General features: G+C 45.3%; 1 protein-coding gene across 2 annotated transcripts in view; it reads right to left on the bottom strand.

Moving 5' to 3' along the window:
• Positions 1-15,923, bottom strand: part of ASTN2 (astrotactin 2) — a 912,541-nt gene that overhangs the window by 750,883 nt on the left and 145,735 nt on the right. For both annotated transcript variants that reach the window (XM_060013324.1, XM_060013323.1), the window contains exon 2: positions 13,476-13,663. In XM_060013324.1, the coding sequence (XP_059869307.1) occupies positions 13,476-13,663 (188 nt within the window). The remainder of the gene's footprint in view (positions 1-13,475; positions 13,664-15,923) is intronic.

The following is a 15,923-nucleotide window of genomic DNA, read 5'->3' as shown; positions in this document are numbered from 1 at the left end:
GAGGGGAAGGGGGTCTCGTCTCCCCCCACATCTCCTCCCGGGGGCTCTTGAACCATCACAATAAAGCCCCTGGCACAGACACCAACATATTTCACTCCCTATTAAGGGAGGCGGAGACAGGGCAGGCCTCTAGACGCTTCATTAGGGGAACATCAGGACACATATGGACTTCCATAAACCAGGAGCTGAAGAGAGTGTCCATGGGGAGAGCACAGAGAGCCACTCTTGCTGGTGCCCCTGCAGAATTTGAGAGAAGGGAGGGAGGGCTGGGGACATAGAGGGTCAAGGGCAGGAGAGGGTGAGATGGGGATGCTGATTAAGAGCTTTACAGCCAGTGAGGCAGATGCAGGGTCTAGACCCCAGCTTGGCCTCTCCCTAGCTGTGTGACCTTGACCAAACCCACTTAACTTGATGTACTTCAACATTTCAATCTGTAAGATGGTGATACCAATGCCTTCATGGCGGGGTTTCGTGAGAACTAAATAATAATGTAAAAACTTAGTGGGCTGAGGCTGTGGTTTTCCCACTGCTGGTCTCAATGAGCTGCAGGTGAGTGATTCTCCACCTTTGCTATCGGCAAACATTAGGGGCAGAGCCTGCCATAGTGCAGATTTCCCCAGAACCCCACACCAGGTGTTCAGCTCTGGCAGACCTGGGGCAGGGCCCAGGAAATTGCCTTTTAAACAAACACCTGAGGTAATTCTTATGTATAGACGAGAGATCTGGCTCCACATCTAGTGAAATACCAGAAGTAAACAGTAGAACTTAATAATATTAGGCAATTTTTCAAGATCCTAACGCACAGAGTGGTAATGCAAGGGCTTTAGAATCAAGACACTTGGTTTCCAATCTTATGTTGCTTATATTGGATGAAATGCGTATCATCTATGGATTTCAACCTCTTACCAGGTAATAAAGACAAACTACCCTACAGAATTATCTTAAGAATTAAGTAAAATAATGCACGTAAAGCTCCCAGCACAATCCCTGGCATACAGTTAGCGCTCAGTATTATTCCTCTACAAACGCGTTTTCACCTTGAGCTTGAAAGGAACTTGCAATAACCCCATAACTGTGGAAACCCAGGGGTGGGAACAGAGGCACAAAAATTTCTTTCTACCTTAATTCCAACCTCACGTTTGTTTAATCAAGCAATTTACAGGGGGCAAAAATAATTTGTGGTTTTAAACGCTTTGATACAAGCAGCAGGCGCTGCAATCATGATAAATCATCTCCGACATATGCCCAGCTCCTCCAAGTGACAGATGACAAACAAAAGCAGGACAAGGTCCTCCATCACAGGCAGAATCATTGAGTTAATGGAAGAATTATTGCCTCTGAAATCCACTCTAGTCCTATTGAGGGGAACGTACCAATTTATCAAAGCCAAATGAACATTAATTGCAGCAGTCTGGTAAGTTTTCCAGCCGCTATGACCTTCATTGAATTTTAATCCAAAACAGATAAGATTTCCTTCCACACAAGAGGAAACAACACAATTAGCCCAAAATGACAGCTAGATTACAAAGCAGGCACACACAAACAATGCATACACATTCACACTCACGCACACACACACCCCCCCAGTGAAAATATCGATCCTGCTTGACTTAAAATTCAGCACCTAGGAGGTGGCAGAGAAAAGGTAAATACAGACAATCACACATCTGCATAAACCCCCCTCCCTTCATTCAGGAGAGAGATTTTGGAGGCAGAAGTCAAGATGGAGAAGGTGGCAGGCAGTAATGGAGACAGAATTTCTGTTAACTGCTGTAATTAATGTTATGTCTCATTGGGGAGAGATTAGGAAAAACACAGAGGGAAGGAAGAAAAAACAAGTATTATTTTGCTATTAAAGACACCCTTGAGCTGGGGGACATCAGCAGCAGAAGTCTGAATTGGGTGATTGTTTGACTGTATTGGTAGATTTGCAGACAGCCCGATTACCACAATGAAGTGAAATATCGTTGTGCTGAACCTGTATGTTTACGGCTCCCACAGCACAGAGTGAGGGGCCATCTACTGAGTGCAGATCACAGCTGGGGGAGGTTTAGAAAGTGTGGTACAGTGGGGGCCACACACACAGAGTCATGAGATCTAGATGGGAAGGCCAGCTCTGTCATTGACCTGCCACATGACATTGACCACGTCACTCTTTGAGACCTACAGCCTTGGTTTCTGTATTTGTTTTCACTCTTTAATGAAGGAGTTGAACTAGAGGAGTTTCAAAGTAGCTGTTTTTGTTTTTTGGGGGGAATCTAAGTCAGAAATGTCTGCTCTCATCACTTCTAAAGAGGATACGCTACCTCCTTCCACAGTCCAAGGGCAGACCTGCATTAACAACACACAGAGTCAAGTATTAACTAGATGATTATGAAGATGGGTCCCTAAAAGATCTTTACCCATCCTTGCCCCTGTAAGAGAAGAAATACTATAGAGGAGAGAGATCACTTGGAATCAGAAACTTAACTTTAATTCTGGGGTCGGGCACTGGCTGTGTGATCTTAGAAAAGAGTAGTTTTAACTGTCGAGGCCTTGGTTTTATCATTGATGAAAGAGGAACAATGACAGTAGCAATATTAATGAAATTGATGATACAACATTTGCGTAGAGTTTACATGTGTGACCTCATTTTAATTCCAGGAGGTAGAAACTATTATTATCACATTTTACAGTGGAGGAAACTGAGGCACGAGGGAGTAACTTAACCATGTCACACTGGGAGGTCAGCCATGAGTCCAGGATCTAACCCAAACAGTCCTGCTCCAGATGCAATAGTCTGTTTTTAACTCTTTTATACTGAAATAATTATAGACTCACCAGAAGTTGCAACGTTACTACAGAGAGTTCCTGCATAGTCTTCACTCACTTCCCCCTAAAGGTAACATTTCTCATAACAAAATACAGTTGGTCCTCCTTATCTGCAGGTTCTGTATCCATGGGTTCAACCGACCCTCTGTTAGTTGAATCCACATAAGCAGAACCCATGGATACGGAGGACCAACTGCACTACATTATTTTATCTAAAGAACTTGAGCATCCATGAATTTTTGTCTCTGTGGGGGTCCTATAACCAACCTCCCATGGATACTGAGAGACAACCGTAGAATAATGAAAACCTGGAAGTTAACAATACGATCCCATCAGCTAAACTACAGACCTATTTGGATTTCACTAGGTTTTCCACCAACGTTTCTTTTTGGGGGGGAGGGGGAAGGTGGGGGCCAGGTGTAACCCAGGATCCTACGTGGCATTTAATTTTCGAGTCTCCCTTGTCTTCTCTTATTTGTGACAATTTCTCAGTCTTCCCTGTCTTTCATGATCTTAATAACTTTGAAGAACACTGGTCAGCTATTCTGTAGCATGTCCCTCACTTTGAGTTTATCTCTAATGTTTTCTCATGATTAGAATCAAGTTACACCATTTTTTGGCAAGAAAACCAAAGAAACGGCATTGTGCTCTTCTCACTGCATCCTATCAGCTGATTCAGGCTGTCCGTATGTCTTATTCCTGGTGAAGCTAACTTGAGTCACTTGGTTAAGGTGATGCAGTGGGTTGAATGGCGGACCCCCCAAAAAGATATATCCATATCCCAGTGCCCAGAACCTGTGAATATGACCTTATTTTGCAGATGTAAGTAAGCTAGGGGTCTTGCAAGGGGGAGATCATCTTGAATTATCCAGGTGGATCCTCGATCCACTGACACATGTCCTTACGAGAGACATAGAAGAAAGGACACAGAGGAGAAGGTGAGAGGCAGATGAAAGCAGAAATTGGAGTCAAGTAGCCACAAGCCAAGGAAGCATGGAGCCACCATAAACTAGAAGAGGCGAAAGGAATGGATCCTCCCCTAGAGCCCCGGAGAGCACGCAGCCCTGCCGACCCCTTGATTTTGGACTTCTGGTCTCCAAAACTGGAAAAGCATCAACATCAGTTTCTGTTGTTTGAAGCCCCTCAGTGTTTGGTAATTGGTTATAGCAGCCCTAGGAAGTTAATGCAAGTGGTACCTGCCAGACTGTCCCACTGTAAAGTCACCATTTTCTTTTTGTAATTAATACACATCCGAGGGGGTGGGTGGTGGTGTAATTCCTTGAGACTGCAAATGTCCTGCTGCTTCTTGAAGTTTCACCCATTAATTTTAGTATACATGGGTGGATCTTGTTGGTAGTAATTATTACAGTGGTGACGGTCTAATGGTGACTTTCTAGTTCCCTCTTTCCTCTACATTTATTAATTGGAATTCCACTGTAAGAAAGAGCTCTTTCTTCTATCCCATTTATTTATTAGTCAATTATTTATATCAGTATTTTAGAGTCAATATTCTTAATAACTCTTGCCCAGCTTAGCTCTAAGGATGTTTTCCAAGGCCAACCCCAACAGTGAATTAGAAAGGAATTTTTAGGAGGCAAAAGGAAAAGAAAGGGATCTTCTCTGAGCACTGTTCTAGGACACTTCATGTGTCTTTTATCATTTATTTCTCCCCTGAGCCCCATGAATGAGAGATTCACAGCCTCACTGGAAAATAAGCCTCAGGGGAAAGTAAGAATCAGAGAAGTTCAGGAATATATCTGAGGTCAAACAGCAATACGGGAAAGAGTACGATTTGAATGCACAGCTGTCTGTCTCCAAACACACATTACTTCCACCAAACCAAGCTGCCTCCTGAAGATGGGGAGAGGGGACAAAGGGGAGTTAAGTGAAGCAGGAAGTGGAAGCCCACTAATGAACCCAAGGGAAGCCCACCTTGATCTTCACTGAGGATAGACTCAGAACATGCGGGAAGGGGAGTAAACAGTGGGAACATGGCACCCCACTTGTACACACACCCCATTCATTCATTCCCTGTTGCTAGAACACCATACGAAAGCCCTGGGTTCTTGAAGGAAGATGAAATGCGGACAAGAGGCTGGAGGAAAGCAGGTGGGGCGTGGCCATGGAGAGGACATTCTCCTTGACTTTTCTGCCAACCCATCTGGCCCCTCCCCGTGTTGCCCCTCTGCAGTCTCTGGATCCCCCCCACCCTCCAGGACTCGGCACTGCAGCTTCACCCACCTCAACCTCCCCTGCCTCTTCTCAGATCCGCTGGTCCCGAAGTCCCGCCTCAGAGCCTCCCCGTCTCTGCTGGATGTTGCCCCATCTTCCGGACTTCCTCCTCAGCCTCTGCCTTGCTCCTAGCACCCCACCCTTCACCCTGTCAGTCCACCCTCCAAAGCTCTTTCTGGGGATCCCAATCTATCTGGTCCCTCTCACTCAGCTGTTTCTCTTTCCGTGTTTACTTGTCTCTGTGTGGTTTCCTCCATGTCTTTTACTCTGTTTCCTCTTTCCCCACCTCTGCTTCTATTGCTAAATCCTTTTCTGTGTGTTCCTGCCAATTTCCTTTGTTTTTCTACATCTCTCTCATTGTCCTTGGCTCCCTCTTTCGGTTTCCTTTGATTTCTCTCTGCCGCTGGTAGTTTCTACACATCTAGTATACAACAGTTGCTCAATAAATACTGGTGGATGTCTGTTTTTCCTGTCTATCTCTTTGCTCCTCCCCCGTATGCAGATTTTTTTCTTATATACATTCCCATCTTGCATTTCTTTTTGACCAGAAGGCTCAAAGGAACGGCCTCCAGGCCCCCTTCCTGAGACTTATATCCAGGATGCCTTTGTCAGCCTTCTCCAGCTGGGCTTGATTGTTGGCCCAGAAGAATGGAGTAGGGATGGAGAAGGTCCATTTTCTGGCCTCATTTTTCTCCATCTGTAACATGAGGCGTGGTCTCATCTAACTGCTATCTGCAATCATTCGCGTGCCCATTCTCCATATAGGACCGTACACCCCTGCCAATGGCTTGGCCACACGATGTGCTCTGGCCCACAGAATGTGAGAGAACCCATGTCTAAGCATTTGCTTTAAGAGCCATCCTAGATTTCTGCCTGCTGTCTTGCTCATTGCCATGAAAACCAAATGTCTCAGACTGGGGCTCCCCTTCAGCCACAGTCCCAGCATGCGAAGACAAGCAGATCTGGGCCACCGTGACTGCAGCTGCTGACACGTAACGTGCATGAGAAATAAAGCATTGTTTGGTCAGTCACTGAGGTTCAAGTGATTTGTTCACAGAAAAGGCAAGCAAAAGCTGACATCTCAAGAACTGGATTCTGCAAGGTCTAAGGTGTTTTCGGCTCCAACGTTCCAACCACACTGTATAGTTCTGCTGCTTTGGGGGGGAACCTAGCCAAGTGCTTTCATGTGCACTATCTCAGTTCAATGTTTTGATTCTAATTTTATTTCCATTTGGCAGATGACCAATCACGAAGCTCAGAGAGGTGAAGGTTTGTCCAAATCTCTGCAGCTGGTACAAGGTACAGTCTTTAACGTGAAACCAGGCCTCCTGACACCACCTCAGGCTCATTCCATCAATACTTCCCTAAGCTGCATCCCTAAATGTCGTGGGAGATAAGCCATATTTCCTTTAGGACAGAAGCCATGGCTTATTCTCCTAATCTTCCCATTAGCCTAGCTAGAGACTCCGTGGGATTTTAGTTAATCCTTGTTGTTGAGGCAAGCCGTGGCCAAGCTTCAAGGTACATATGATTTACATTTTTAAAAACTAAAAAAATGCATTTGTGATTTTAAAAATTTCACTTTCTGGGGAAACAAAAAAAGTAAATGGGATTCACGAGGTACGGCATACATATAAAATGTACTTGGGATACTTGTACGTCCCAACTTCATCATGTCTTGGCAACAGATATAAGCTTGAGGATCTCAACGTACAGATGGGGATACTAAGGCTAAGAAGGGAGTGTGACCTGCTCAAGGTCATAGAGCACATGAGGGGCAGGGCTGCGACAGCTGAGTCCCAGGCCAGAGTTTTTTGTGCTATGTGTATCACATGATTTTCCTACCACTGCTGCCACCTTTTTAAAAATATTCCTCTTAGTCAAGATGTTTCCCCTTGTACTCTGCCTGCACTCTGAAAAGCTTTGGGTTCTCCCACCTTGGTGGCCCTGGGCATCCTTCATTAATATCACTTATAAATAACACAGCAATAGCACTTATTGTTATTTCTTGAATTGTGTCTCCCCCAAAAAAGATATGTTGGACTCCAAATCCCCAGTACCTCAGAATGTGACCTTACATGGAGACTGGATCTCTACATATAGAGGTAGTAATCAAGTTATGATGGTGTCATTACGGTGGGCCTCAATCCAATGTAACCAGTGTTCTATAAAAAGGAGAAAATTTGGACACAGAGATAGACACCCACACAGGGAGAATGCCAGGAAGAACAGGGTTATCTTGCCACAAGCCCAGGTGCCGTAAGAAGCTAGGGGAGGGGTCTGGAACAGATCCACATCTTGGCCTGCCCACAGCTTGATCTCAGATTTCTAGCCTACAGGACGGTGAGGCAGTAAAGTTCTGTTGTTTAAGTCACTCAGTTTATGGTGCATTGTGATGGCAGCCCTAGGAAACATACACTTGTAAAAAGCAGAGTCTGAACACTTATGACGACCTGACTCTGTGTCAGGCTCTAGCATATGTGCTTTATGTGTATCATCTTAGGTGATCCTCACAACAGCATTCTTTGGCAGGTATTTCCACCCTCACTCCATTGTAGATGAGGAAATGGAAGAAGCAGAGGGAAGGGCCATGCCCAAGTCACATGGCCGGTAAGTCAGTGACGAACCTTGGGATACCAGGTCCACAGGGCTTGCGTGGTAGTTACATTCTCTATGCCTACATGTTCTCAAAAGTAGAACAGGAGTAATAATGACATCTATTGATTTAGGATTATCATAAGGATTAAATGAGTTAACAATCTGTCAATGACTATAACACTAACTAAGCATTATAACAGTGCTTGTGAGCATTATTTTAAGACTCTTCGCTGTCTTGACTATTTTCTCATACATTTTCTAGTCAGTTATTGTTTATCTTAACATATGATCCCCAAAAGTAAACACAATATTTCAAGTCTCACCTAGAACCTTCTAAAACTAGTTGCTCGGAAAACTCATTTTTCATGAATACAACTTAAAACGTAGGACCGCTTTTAATGATCAAATCCCACAGAGTTGGCTTGTTCTGAGCCTGTGGTTGACTTTTTAGAGCCTTTTACTTTTTTATTTTTTTTCTACCAGATAGGATTTTCATTGTTGGGTTTAGTGGGCAAGTAAAGCATTGCATGATGGAGTGATTAAATCAATAAACTAAGGAATGCATGATATGCTGTGAATGAATAAATGCAATGACTGGGGAAATGATCTAAAGCCATTTTTCACAGAAAGCTTTAAAATGTACTATCCCCATATCACACAGATCCTTTAGACAAAGCTACTGATTGAGAATGGTAATAATAATTTCTTAGATTTATGGGGCAGTTTATAATCCTCAAAGTGTTTTTCTATATATTATGCCATAGAATCATAGATCTTCAAGTTTGAAGGAATACAGTAGTCATCTAATTTAACTATTATTCCTCTCAAAGTCCTGACAAATACGGCTTCTAGCCTTTGCTTGCATACCCCCAAAGACAAGGACCTCACTACCCTCTGACTCAGTCCCCTCCATTTCTGGAGAGTTCAGACACTTTGGAAGCTTGGTCCTTTCTAAGCCCTCCTCACTGGGGCCCACCAGTACAAATCTGTGGCATTTTCTGTGGAATGGTCCCTTTGAAAGAAACATGTCCTCAAGGTCTTCTCTTCTCACTCATCAAATCAAACATTTCCTTTCATCCCTTTGCTCAAAACATTGTGGCAACAATATTCACCACTGTCGTCACTACAGCTAACATGGTAATGACAGCTACCACTTCGTGAGCACTTACTGAATTTCAGGCACTGCACCATGCAGAATCATGCCCAAGAGCAAAGATTCTTATTAATTTGTGCAGACTGGAGTTGGAATCTCAGCTCTGGTACTCATTGGTGATGTGAACTTCAGCTGGTTATAAAATCTCACTAGCTCCCAGGTTCTTCATCTGTAAATGAGGGACAGGAACAGTATCCATCTTATAGAGGAACCAGAACAATTAAATGGAATGCTGCAGGTACCACACCTAGACTGTGCCTGGCATTCAGAAAGTCCTCAGTGAGGGTAGCCATTGTTTTTATTATGCGTGTGTGACCTCATTCAGTACTTAGAAACAAATCTGAGAATTAGGAAATATTATTCCTGTTTTACGAATGATGAGGTTGATTTGGCCAAGGTCATAACGCCAGCAACAGAGATACTGTTTAACCTTGGAGTTGACTCCCAAGTCATAACCCCCCTTAACACACCCATAGATTCCACATAAGGTGGGAGTCTTTGTATTAATTTGTCCATAACATTTTATAATTTAAGTCAGCAACTAATTCAGGGAGAAGAGAAATGATGGTCTGCTTTACAGATTAAGAGCAGAGGATCTGGAGGGAGGGAGATGCAAGACATATGGGAACATATGTATATGTATAACTGATTCACTTTGTTATAAAGCAGAAACTAACACACCATTGTAAAGCAATTATACCCCAATAAAGATGTTAAAAACAAAAAAAAAGAGCAGAGGATCTGGAGTCTGCCGCTATAGAACTAAATATTGGTTTTACCATTTAACCTTAACCAACTCACACCAATAGCTATTGATATCATTAACATCTCAGGTTCCACATCTATGAAGTAAACATAACAAGAGTATCCACCTTAAAATCTGTTGTAAGGATTAAATTTAATAATGCATGTAAAACAAAATTTGGAACACTAGCTGGGATGTAGTGAATACTCAGTAAATGTCAGGTATTGTGAATATTTCTCTAGATCAGATAGCAAGATAGCAGCAAAAAGAAGACTCAATCCAATGTCTCCTTACTCCTACATTAGAGTCCTTTAAAATTGCTGCACCGGTAGTAGTAATAGCCACCTTTACTGTATACCCACAATGTGCCAGACTAGATACTAGGTACGATTTATATATTTCTTCCACTCTTCTCAATAACCCTGTGAGACTGGTATGATCAGTTGTTTCATAGGTAAACTGAGACTCAAAGAGGTGATGGAACTCCCAAGAGTAAAACCATCAGGAAGCAGGAAGCAAGAAAGACCATGCCTTCCGAACCTCTGCTCTGTTCTCTGCATCCACCGTGCCCCCTGCATGGCTGAGGCAGGCAAGGGACTGCTCTGAGTAGCTGAAGTCGGGGCTGCAGACTAGATGAATGACCCTCTACTTTCTTCCTCTGCCCAGGGTTTCACCGAGTACCTCTTTGTTGCCTGACTCTTGGGATATTAATAGCCAGATGATGTAACCTTCTGGGATAAAGTAGATGCTCAACTCAGGGCTTAACAAGCCCAAAAGGGCATGCTGGTTCCACTCCAGTAGGCGTGGATTGTAGCAGGTGCCAGTGACTGAGCTGGAACTGGTTGCCCTGCATGGGTGGGCAGGATATTTATGCTGAGGAAAGTGGATGGAAAACATTGACTCTGACCTCCAGGTTTCTCTGAGATTTGACTGGATGATTTGGTCTTCTCACAACACCATCTCAGATCTTCACCGAAGATGATAACAATGCAAAGTCTGACAGAGGGAGAGTCACGGTGTCCTGAGTAGCCCCGTGAAATGAGTTTGGAATCTTGGAAAAGCCTGGGCCAGAAGTGCTTTCTTGTTAGCCACGCAGCCTTAGGCAAGTCAGTTAAACTCACTGAATCTCAGATTTTTCATCTGTGAAATGGAAAGGCAGGTCCCAGCCACCATGAATGCCATTTTAAATGTTTAGGATTTAAAAATCTAAAAGATTCAAGATTTGTCTTAAAAATTAAAAAGATTGGTAAGGCGGGAGTGGGGAGAACCAAACACTCTTTTTGTTCTTGCTGAATTATCTGCGGCCAGAACGGCAAGGACAGAGTCTGAGCCATGGAGAGGTCTGTCCTCCTGGCCAAGCCCCACTGTCTGGCTGGGGGTCCTGGACAAGTCCTAGTCTGTATTTGGACCTCAGTTTATCCATCTGTGAAATGAATGGGTATAATACATCAGCACGTCTCCATAATAAAAGTGTGCCTAATAATAAAAGCTAATGCCCTTGTATGCCAAGCTCCTCTGATACAAGTGCTCCGATACACAGTAAGTATTAGCATAATCCTCATTTTTATAGATGACAAAACATGGCATAGATGGGTTAAATACTTTACCCAACATCACCCAGAGTGCTAAGTGGCAGAGTGAAACTTTACACCCAGGCACTCGGGCTCAGGTATCTATGCTTATAGCCATGTCATCCTACCTCTATGTAGAGGGCAGGGTTCTCTGAGGCATGTCCCGCCTCTGAGAGGCTGGGCTGCCATCAACGGATGCAAAGGGGACCAAAGTTTCCTGGACAGGACTGTCTGCTGAGGGTAAGGTGAGGACAGGAAAGATCAAGATTTGGGAGCACTGAAGGGGGAAAGAATGGGTGGGACCACAAGGTGGTAGCCTTGGGCCACTCCAGCTTGCGGGCAGGGAGGGTCTAGAGACTGGCAACCTCCACACCACCTACTCCACCAGCCACATCCTGAATTACAGGGAACTGGAGCGACATCTGGGTCTCAGTGAGTTCTTCTTTCCAAGCTAAACTCACTGAGCAGAAAAAAGTAAGAAACACCTTCAGTCTTTGGGGAGAGGTCTGATTTCACTAACACTAACACTGGGCATGGAAGCAGGACTCACTGATCATTGAGATAATACTGTCTGGGTCACTGGGTTATGGGAAGGACGTAGGTGAGTAAACGCCATGCCGAAGAGAAAATGCTTAATAAATATTAGTTCAAACCGAGTCTCACTCAGACTAAAAGAAGAGCCGTCATGCCCGTCAGCTGGTGCCCCGGGCCCTCTGAGGAACTCGGCAAGTACCCTGAGAGGGTGCTTACAAACTTGCAACCCAGACTTAGCATGCAGGCATCCACTTGGCTTGGCGTGTGGCTGCATCACTCGCTAAATATAAAAATGGGAAAAGTCTATCACACTCATTCCATGAATAACACAAAGGCCTTGATTTGTTCCTCCACGTGACGAGCATGCGTTAGGTCCAAATTTAACGTCGCTGTCTGGCTGGGGTATGTGTGTGTTTTTCCAAAAAGAGAACATTTCCAGGCACTTACTCAGCCCTAATGAGAATGTCTAATGCACAGTGCAGGTTGAAGAGGGACCAGGAGAACAGAGACCAAAAGGCAAGACCTGCTCCATTGTAGGCTCTTGGTAAGTACTGTTGACCACTGAATGGAAGGAAGAAATGAAGGGCTGGGTTAGAGCCCTATTTTGCTGAGTGGCCTTAGGTCAATCATTCTGCCTCTCTGAGCCCTACCTTTCTCACACATAGGCTGGGAATAACTTTTCCTACCCTCTTGCATCTGGCAGAGCTGTGCTAAAGGTAAAAAGGGGAAAATAACGTAAGAACGGCTTCAGGAGTGAAAGCACTAGAGGGATGTCAGCTGTAGCTATTATCTGATCTCTTCTTGAGACAGTTAGACCCCGTACATTCTGCACATTGCATTTTTTTCTATCTACTGTGCAAAGCCATTAATTACAGCTTTTCTAATACATCATTAATGTGAATCTACATACACTTTACCATTCAGGTGATTTCTGTCCTAGCATGCTTTTCTGGGGAGGCAGCAGCCTCAGAGTGTTCCAGACCCTGGGGCCAACAGGCAACAGATCTCTATGTGTCCATAACTTCATGTCTAACATGGAAGTGACATGTCTGACTTCTTGGTGAGAATGCAATGAAATCATGTCCATGAATGTGCCTGGTGCAGTGCTTCACACATGGTGGATAGTCAAAAAATTCTTGCATTGAGAGAGAGAGAGTGTAGAGGACATAGTTCAGTTTTTGTAGCCAGATACACATGGGTTCAAATACCCAAGAGCAGCTCCATCTCTTCCTAGCTATGTGACCTTGGGTAAGTTTCTCTACCCCTCTGACTCAGTATTCACAGCTATAAAGTGAGGGTGATGGGGGGGGGCTTTGGTGTGTGACAGCCCCGGCTATGCCCAGTCCAGCTCCAGGGACCACCATGCACGGTCTACACTGCAGGGGGTGTTGTGAGAGTTAAAGCACCTGGCACATCAAGGGCACTTGGGGAAGGGCAGCCCCGTTCTAATTTTGTTTGTTCTGTCATTCTTGGAACGGCCGGTTGTGGAGCGCTGAAACTCAGCCCTCGGCAAAGCAGGTCAAGCACGTGACAGATGTTAAACAGCTGTTCCCAGAGATGTCGGCCAAAAGGCCAAGGAGTTGGAGACCCTTTATTTTCTCCTCTGAAGCACAATTAGTTTGTCACAGCTGACAGATGATGGATGAGTATGCCTCAGTCCAAGTGACACCGTGGGATCCATCCGACCTTCTGTTTATCATTCTAACCTCTCACACTTGGCCAGCTCCTTCCCTCCACCTGCTGGCCATCCCCTGCCTCCTGCCACAGTCTCTCCACTCGCCCTTCCCTTTACCTACCCCCCAAAGCCCCCACTGCATTCCCACTCACTCACCATCACAGAAATGTGGAGGATGTGCATCTGCTCCTCTACAATCTCTGAGGGCTCCTGGAGGGTGGGGGCGGTGGCCCGGGCCAGCTGCCCAGAGCTGCTCATGGAGACGTGGAAGTACAAGGTGCCGTTCTCCAGCCACTGCTGTCTCCAGTGCACCAGCGAGATGTCCGCTGCCGTGCCTGACATCTCTGCAAGACAAGACCCAAGGTGCTGGGTGAGCGGCAGGTCTGGCCTCAGCGCTCCAGGGAGGAGAGGGGCCGCATGTATTCAGGAGCTCTGAAGGCACCTACCTGTACCAGGATGCCTCTCCCCACATGGAGTCTCTGAGCCAGAGATCATCACTTCCATTTACAGATGAGTCAACTGTAGCCAAGGTTATCCCCAAACAACAGAGTGGCAGAGGCAGGATTTGAACCCAGGTCTGCCTGGTGCCCTTTTGATACCAGCACGCATGATAAGGTATTCATTCTACTCCAACAGTGGAGGCGAACTAAGCAAGAGGTGAACGTGCTTACGTTCTTCTGAGGCCACGGAACTATAAGAAGGTGAAGGAAGGACATTTCTGAAGAGTGGGAGTTCAGAGTGCGAACTCTTCAGAAGCTGAGTTGGAAATGCTCATGGCGGAAACGCAGAACCTCAGAGCCGGGAAGGCCCAAAAGAGCATCTGGCCCAGCTGAGGTGCCTCAGGATCAGCCTTTAAGGGAAAGGAGCCTGGCAAGTGGGCTGTTCTGAGCCATCTCTCCTGCTTCAGTCAGAGCCACTCCATTTTCTCCCTCATATTGTGTATACTGTACTCTCAAGCCAGGAAGTACTGGCAGGCACAAAGGTTTCCATGGCTTAAAAATACTTCAAAACCCTCTTTCCTACTTCAATGTTCTCATATACCCAACGGGAAGTTAGGACTGTCTAGTCAATTGTAAGGTCACCTGACTTGAACTTCCTAACTCTTGCCTCTATGCTGTTTTTCCCTCTGAAAATGCTTTAAAAATAATAAGTATCACTTTAATAGTACTTCCAGTCAATGTCATTGTACCAATATAGCTTCTTATTAAGAAGGGTGAGAGCATACAGTACCAAAAGCATCCTTGCAGTGGGATCATACAACCTTTTCCTAGTGCTGTCTGCTAAAGGGATGTGTCCCTGAAAATATTTTGAAGGGCAAGGCCTATCAGTGTGTCCTGTGAATGAAGGGGAAGGGTGATGGGGTTGGTGAATTATCAGATCTTTCCTCAAGTGAGAGTTACTGTAGTAAACAGAGGCAATCAATCCATCAATAGACAAGTGGCCTTAACAGCGTCTAACGCTTGGACCTCTGGACGGAGCTACAGAGCTGACCTAGAGACAGTATTTCTACAGTCCCCACAGACCTCAAGTACATGCACGCAGACATGAGCTTGGGGAGGACTGATGAGGAAGACGAGTTAGAACTTCTTATCTAGTCAGCTCAACCCATGCCCACGGCAGCCCCCATCACACCTGGTGACACTGAATGAGTCACCTTGAGATGAGATGATGATATTTGCTCACCAAATTCTACTGAATTATTCTTATATGGTCCATTCCCAGTAGACTCTAACTCCTTCAATTTCACAATCAAAAGTCCTTAGGGTGGCTTCCCTGGTGGCGCAGTGGTTGAGAATCCGCCTGCCGATGCAGGGGACACGGGTTTGAGCCCTGGTCTGGGAGGATCCCACACGCCGCAGAGCAACTGGGCCCGTGAGCCCCAACTACTGAGCCTGTGCGTCTGGAGCCTGTGCTCCACAACAAGAGAGGCCGCGACAGTGAGAGGCCCGCGCACCGCGATGAAGAGTGGCCCCCGCTTGCTGCAACTAGAGAAAGCCCTCGCACAGGAACGAGGACCAAACACAGCCAAAAATAATTAAAAAAAAAAAAAAAAAAAGTTATTCATGTTCTTCGAAAAAAAAAAGTCCTTAGGGGAAGAGCATCTGGCTCTTAATAAGTGCTATAAAAAGTTAGCTATTAACATTTATGATCATTATTATTATTAATAGGGACAGGGTCTAATGCACCCTTCAGACGCTCTTGAGACATTCTTGATTGCCTGCTTTCTCTCCCACTCTTCATCCAGTCCATCAGGAAATCCTTCAAAAGGCATCCGCAATGCAACCCTTCTCAGCTCCTCTACCGCAAGCCACCTGGGCCAAGACACCCACCCTCCTCTCTTGCCTGCCTTCCTGCAAGGGCTCTTCAACTTGACTCTTTTCTTCCACCCTTGCCTCTTCTGTCTACGCTCAACCAGAAGCCAGAAGAATCCTGCCACAGCATAAGTCAGCTCACGTCACCACTCTGCTCTAAACCAACAGCCTCCCACCTCATCCCAAGGCAAAGACAAAGTGGCTGGAATATAGTAAGTTATGAGTCCAAGTGAAAACCTGCTTGGGCTTCCCTTGCTGCAGTAAGAGTGGAGGAGGGCTGAGATCATCTCAG

This window comes from Delphinus delphis, chromosome 6 (assembly GCF_949987515.2).
Source record: "Delphinus delphis chromosome 6, mDelDel1.2, whole genome shotgun sequence".
Lineage (NCBI taxonomy): Eukaryota > Metazoa > Chordata > Mammalia > Artiodactyla > Delphinidae > Delphinus > Delphinus delphis.
The sequence above is the reverse complement of the archived record's forward strand: the minus strand, read 5'-3'. Positions and strand labels throughout refer to the sequence as shown.